Below are 6,469 nucleotides of genomic sequence, written 5' to 3'. Positions count from 1 at the left end.
GTTTGTCCAAAGTTTTTAACTGCAACAGTCATCAAATCCATCTTCTCATGCATCTGCTCCAGCAAAGCGCTTGTCTTGCAAAAAGCAAGCACCAAAACTTCTTGTAAACACATTTTTATTCAAGGTCAGAGTCTGGTCTCACGATCCTAATCTTACAGCTGTGAAATCCCCAGATCGACTCCGGCAACAAATTAACAAGCTCCCTCTAGAGGAGACAATTTCTATTTGTATCCATCTTTTAAAAGCAGGACCAACAAAAGAAAATCACTTTCATTTTTCAAATACTTTGTTTCTTTTGAATGCAAGAAGCAACATTGGAGTCAATTTGTTTCTCTTTTTTTTACTATCTGTCAAAAGACGTTCCATTCACAGTCGATGAACTTCCCCATAAATTTCTGTCTCTGACACCCCGTTGCCAGGTTTGAGACAGAGGAAATTTATCTTTCTTTACTCTCTCTCCTGCAGGCTTAAACAGTCAAAACCCCCCCCCCCCTTTTCTCCTGCTTCCAAGAGGGGTTTTGGTGGTAATAACTGAAGGAAATTTAGACCTTTATATACGACTTTCCAGACTTTAGCTTACAAAGTTTTTGCTTCAATCTATTTACAAAAAACGGGAGGCGGACTTCCTGTTTAGAGCCTTCCCGCTTCAGTGCCAAATTAAAATGTTTCTTAATCCAATTTTCTGTTCTACTCACGGGTACTTGTTTAGAGTCCAATTGTCCACAGGAAAAAGTCAGCGCTCTCCGGCAACGGCTGTGCGGCTTCACTCCGTAAAAGTAGCGGTTGATTCAAAACACTGCTCCACTCACCCCACGTCGCTTCGAATCCCCGAAAAAGGGTTTCCCTGCGAGTAGGGGAGGCGCTCCTGGTGTCAGCCGAATCCCACGTTCCCAGGCTTCCTCCGCCTGGGATTTTTAGAGGGTCTCCGCCTTCGCCGCTGCGGCAAGACCCGATTTTCACGGAGCAGGTTCCTCTCGGTCAGAGGAACTCCGCCATTGCCGATGGCGCTAACCCGGAAGTCTTGTAGGAGCAAGAGGAAACTTGCACACAGTCTGAGGCAGCAGCACAAATACCAAGATTGCAAATATTACCATGTTGCAGGGAATTTTTTAGGCGATAATTCATCTCTTTGCACATTGTCATCTGAGTGATACTGAGCAGCAAAGTCTCACTGGGATGGTTACAAAAGCCAGATTTTTGCAGGGGAAAGAATCAGTGATCAGTCTGACAGAGCCCTTGGTGTAAGGCCAGGCTCTGAACATCACAGGAGATATTAATAGTATCTGCAAGTCTTGCTTCATAGTTTTCATGCAGCTACTGAACTCCCCAGAGAGTCAACGGAATGATAGTGATTACTTTTATAATTACAGGAGAGTTAATCAGCTGTGCTGGGTTGTTGCTTCTTGGTGATGTGGAGTGGGGGGACATGTTTATCACATCACAGCCAAAGTCTCAGCTGGTCTTCCTTAGTAGGGAGAGCAATAAGGGTTTATAGAGACTCAGCAAAAAAGAAAAATAGGTTACCCAGAAAACTACTTAAGATGAAAATATATAATAAAAAAATAACTGGTTTGCAGCCAATTCTTCAAAGAGGTAAAAAAAAAAAAACCCTTTGCATAACCTATAAATCTAGTATAAATTTGCATTACATTAACTAACACCAAATGGACAGACCATAATTTTCAGTTGAGAGCCAGTGAGTGTTGGACTAGGACATGGGAGACCCAATTTATTACAGTGGTAACTCGGGTTACAAACACTTCGGGTTACAGACTCCTCTAACCTGGAAGTAGTACCTCGGGTTAAGAACTTTGCCCCAGGATGAGAACAGAAATCGCGTGCAGCGGCAGCAGGAGGCCCCATTAGCTAAAGTGCTACCTCAGGTTAAGAATAGTTTCAGGTTAAGAATGGACCTCCGGAATGAATTAAGTTCGTAACCAGAGGTACCACTGTACATACAATCCAGCGACTAATTTCCCATTTGTATCTGTCCTACATGGAGAAGATAAATTCAGAGAATCTGGGTCTCATCTGTAGGCAGATGAGTGCCAGCAGGTAATAAATGCCATTCAATTGTTTTGAAGTCCCACTTGGAAATGTGGCAACTTCACATTGTGAAGCCAGGTGGATGTGTACATGCATGTGTATACACAGGTGGATGATGACGGAAAGTAAAGCCTTGGCAGAAGTTGTGTATTTCACACTGATGATGTCTCCCCATGAAGGGATATACCTTTAGCACCGTATGAATGGAAGATCAGTGTATTGACAGGATAACAAATTGACAGAACAACTTTATGGGGTTAAAAAATTGGTCTCAGCTTTATTGATTACAGATGTAGGTTGGAGGCTTTTTCTGGGAATGAAAAAGATGAAAAGGATGAGTGTTCAGAAATACAAGGAATAACTTTTTCTGCTTTTCATTCAATTAATGCCAGCAAACAATGCACTAATTAAAAACATCAACACAAGGTGATTCCTATTTGCTCCTCAGAATTAAGTGGTCTTTGCTGTTCAAGTCGGGCCTCAGAAGAATTATGTACAATTTGGGGGGAAAGATACAACCCAGCAAACCTGCGCTGGAGGCCAAGATGCAAAAGACCTCCACAGCCACCATCTGCTTTCCTTTGGTGCTCAGATAAGAGGGAACAAAGGACAGCCAAACGCTGCAGAACACCAACATGCTGAAGGTGATGAACTTGGCTTCGTTGAAACTGTCCGGCAACCTCTTGGCCAGGAAAGCCATAGTGAAGCTGACCATGGCCAGGAATCCCAGATAACCCAGGACAGAATAAAACATTGCGACAGAACCTTCGTTGCATTCCACAATGATTTCCTCCATCAGAGAGTTCATGTCCACATCTGGGAATGGAGGTGCAATACAGAGCCAAGCAGCACAAATGCTGGTTTGAACGGAGCAGCCACCAAGAAGCACAGAGTTTGTGAGAGATTTCCCCACCCATTTCCTCATCCTGGATCCTGGTTTGGTAGCCATGAAAGCCAGAACCACCGTGATGGTTTTGGCCAAGACACAAGACACAGCAATGGAGAAGATGATGCCAAAAGCAGCTTGTCGTAAAGAGCAGCTCACTGGGTGAGGCTGGCCAATGAACAGCAAGGAGCAGAGGAAACAGAGCAACAGGGAAGTAAGCAGAGTGTAGGTGAGGTCCCGGTTGTTGGCTTTGACAATGGGAGTGTCCCCATTCCTAGAGAAGATGCCAAGTATCAAAGCTGTGACCAGAGAAAAGACCAGAGCTAAGGAAGCTAAAACGAACCCTAAAGGTTCTGCGTAGGAAAGAAAATGTTGGCGTTTGGGGATGCATTGATCTCTGTCCTTGTTTGGAAATTGGTCATCTTGGCACTGGAAACAATAATCCATATCTGAAACAATGAGTGATATATGAGTTCCAACAAATGTTGCATTAATTATTTGGTAATTAATTAATTAATGAATTAATGAATTTGGTAAGTGGATATTAAGAACTGTTTGTAAAATTTCCAGCCACTATACCTAATGTGCAATAGGCTCTACATTTTGATGGGCCTAAGGTGCATGGATTTTTCATCTACTCTCTCCTTCATCTGGAGTTAGTGATCAGAAACATTGGCTTTGATTGTACCCTTAGCTAGAGTTGGTCACAACTGTTAGTTGTACAATGCAAAATAGTAATACGAGATTCACTGGAAAAAACTGAAAGAGATATTAGGAATAATTTTTTTATAGTAGCAGATGATGTTTCTTACCCGTCTGATTTGAAATCATCCCATGTGGACATGAAGCACAATCATAGCAACAAAATGGCAATCCCTCCTTCTTTTTTCTGCTGTAGCCTGGCTGGCAGCGATCATTACACAAGGCAAGGGGCAGCACCTAGCCATAAAAAGAGGAGAAAATGTAGCTCTCTTGTGCCTTGTGAACAACACAGTTCTAACCAAAATGACATCAGTTGGCTGATTAACATTATTCCAGAAAAGTCTGTTGTTTCTATAAATATTATTCCCAATAATATTGGTAGTGAATGAGAAGGGATATTGAATTTTTAATCTGCATAAAGATGGAGGATGGAGAGAAGACAGGGAAGACAACAGACTTTGAAATATAGGGAGTTGTCAAAGAAGGTAGAATAGGAAGCACATACATTATTAGGCTCAGAGAAGCACCACAAGACAATAAATCTTTCCAAACAAATGGGTAATTTAGCCTCCCCTTGTCTTCTGAGATGTAAATCTCACTTGGGTCAGTAAAATTTACTCCTACAATACCGCATTTTTAAAAATCCAATGGTCCCACCTGATTAAAGGATCTGTGCCATGTAATGGCTCCCTCATCCATGCCGAAGTCTACGTTTTGTGAATCTTGTGGAACTATCTTTCCTACTTTCACTCGGGAGAAGGTTTGGTTTGGAAAAGTAACCCAGTTAATAATATCAAAACCACCTGCTAATTCCCCCTTCTCATCAAAGGACACTAAGTCACCAGCACTGTTGTTGAAGGAGATACTCCTCAAGAACGAGTGCAGCTAGGCAGAAGAAAACAAAGGCAAAGTTTAAAAAAGGAGAGCTTTAATGGATTTTAGAAACAAGAAGTATCCATCAATATTTTTCACACATTGGAAAGTAGTCAAAAACTGTGCCGTCTACAACATTTGGAGCACCTAGGTATTTCTAGCAAGTACAGCTGGCCTGCCACTTGCGTGAGGGTTCAGCTCTGGCGTCCGTGTGCAAAGGCAAAATGGTGCCATGTCAGGAAGCCCTGGAACTGCCCCTCCTGCAAGGTGGGAGTGCAGGGAGAAGGGGGCAAAGAAATGGAGAGAAGCTCATGGTGGGTTTTCCCTGATCTCCATTTGTTTATTTACTTCTCCCAACCAACGTAAACTCAACATAACTTGCAGGTCCACTATAATCAATGAACATCACTGGAAGGGAGTTAAAAAGCAGACCAGGCAACCACATTTGAAAATAGCCCTATATGTGCCTCTTTAGTGCAGAAACAAATGCAGGTTCTAGAAAAAAGTTGGTGTTGGTGGACAGAATGGGTGGGCAGACATGGGTAGAAACAAACCTTAGTATTTTCAAACAACTTCTTAATTTTTCACAATTCTCCTTTTTCTTGATCAACTTTGCAAAGGTTTATTCTGAACAGGAAATCTCACCTGCCAAGGTTGCAGTTTTGGAGGATCGAGCCCACGTCTGCCTGCCATCATTCTGCGTTTTGACCTGGATAAGTGCATCTGATGTAAAGTATGTGCAATGGCATAAACCGCATTATAGATACTGTAACTTTGGCCAGTCATGGTCATCTCAAAAATATGCCCAGGAAGGCACTCCAGTCTCTCATGGCCATTGCAGGTCTTTGTGTTTTCCTTGTGCCCATTGGAAGCAGAAAATAAACAGTTGAATGCCTGTTGCCAAAAAGCCTGGAGGAACCCATCTCCCTTTGGAGAATTGGGGTTCAGGGACTGAAGGAATTCTTTAAATCCCTGGACTTTCTCTGTGTGAATTGCAAAAGACAAGGCACCATCAAAGACTTGTATATCGTAATACCTTTGCATTGTTTCTGAAGAGAAAGCCCACTGGGCTGTCAAAATCCACACGGTGCCTGTAGACTTCTCTGCAATGTCTTCAGCTAATGAAAAGAAATATTGCATCCATTTCACAACTGCAATGGTCTGAGGTTCTGCAAACAGAACTAATATGTTAATTTCTGAGGCTACCAGGAAAGTGGACTTGGCCCGAATGAGTTCAAAGAACCTGAAATGATCTAGACCCTGAGATATGGCTGGTAGTTTTTCATTGAAAGCTGTACAGACTCCATGCTGGGAAAGCATTGGCACTAAGCTTTGCATAAAGGTCTCCCCATTTTCATCATCGGATGCCACAATTCCTACCCATGTCCACTGGAAATATAGAAGTAGCATGACAATCCCTGCATATTGATATTTCTCATTGGGCACCGTTCGGTAGAATGTCTGGGGCTGCAACTCTGGGCTTCTCACTTCAGCTAATACACAGTAAGCAATCTGGAGGAAGAAATCAATCCCACAAGAATTGTAGAGTTCTAGCTTACGGTTTATAAATAGAGGCACCATATTTTCATATACTTTGTGGTGATGTGCACCACTAAAATAATGCAAGATCTGGACCTATACCCACAGGTTCTGTTAGTTGGAAAGAAAGAAGTACAGATCAATGGAACAGTTCAGAAGCTCTTTTGTCCTTGGACATCATTGTCCAGGTTTGAAAAAGAAAACATTCTTACCTCCTTTGCCCGGTCCTGGCACAAAGAGTCCTTGAGAAAGAGTACTTTGCAAAATGCTGCTTTTATTCTTAAAAAGTCTTCTCCAACCACAACCGACAGCTTTATACATATCAAACGCAACCAGCTTTCTACCAACCCACACCACACACAATCAATGACCACTCTATGTCTACAGGTATAAGTAGGTAAAAGTTTGCATGAGTCATGCAGG

General features: G+C 42.4%; 1 protein-coding gene across 1 annotated transcript; it reads right to left on the bottom strand.

Annotated features, from left to right (window-relative positions):
- Positions 1 to 2,479: 2,479 nt before the first annotated feature.
- On the bottom strand, positions 2,480 to 6,088 carry LOC308464782 (vomeronasal type-2 receptor 26-like; the record flags this gene model as incomplete). Its single annotated transcript, XM_080984370.1, has 4 exons — positions 2,480 to 3,381; positions 3,745 to 3,871; positions 4,292 to 4,519; positions 5,153 to 6,088. The coding sequence occupies 4 exons, from the start codon at positions 6,086 to 6,088 to the stop codon at positions 2,480 to 2,482; spliced, it is 2,193 nt and encodes a 730-aa protein (XP_080840496.1).
- Between the last annotated feature and the right edge of the window lie 381 nt (positions 6,089 to 6,469).

This window comes from Podarcis pityusensis (assembly GCF_964106645.2).
Source record: "Podarcis pityusensis genome assembly, chromosome: 16".
NCBI lineage: Eukaryota > Metazoa > Chordata > Lepidosauria > Squamata > Lacertidae > Podarcis > Podarcis pityusensis.
The sequence above is the reverse complement of the archived record's forward strand: the minus strand, read 5'-3'. Positions and strand labels throughout refer to the sequence as shown.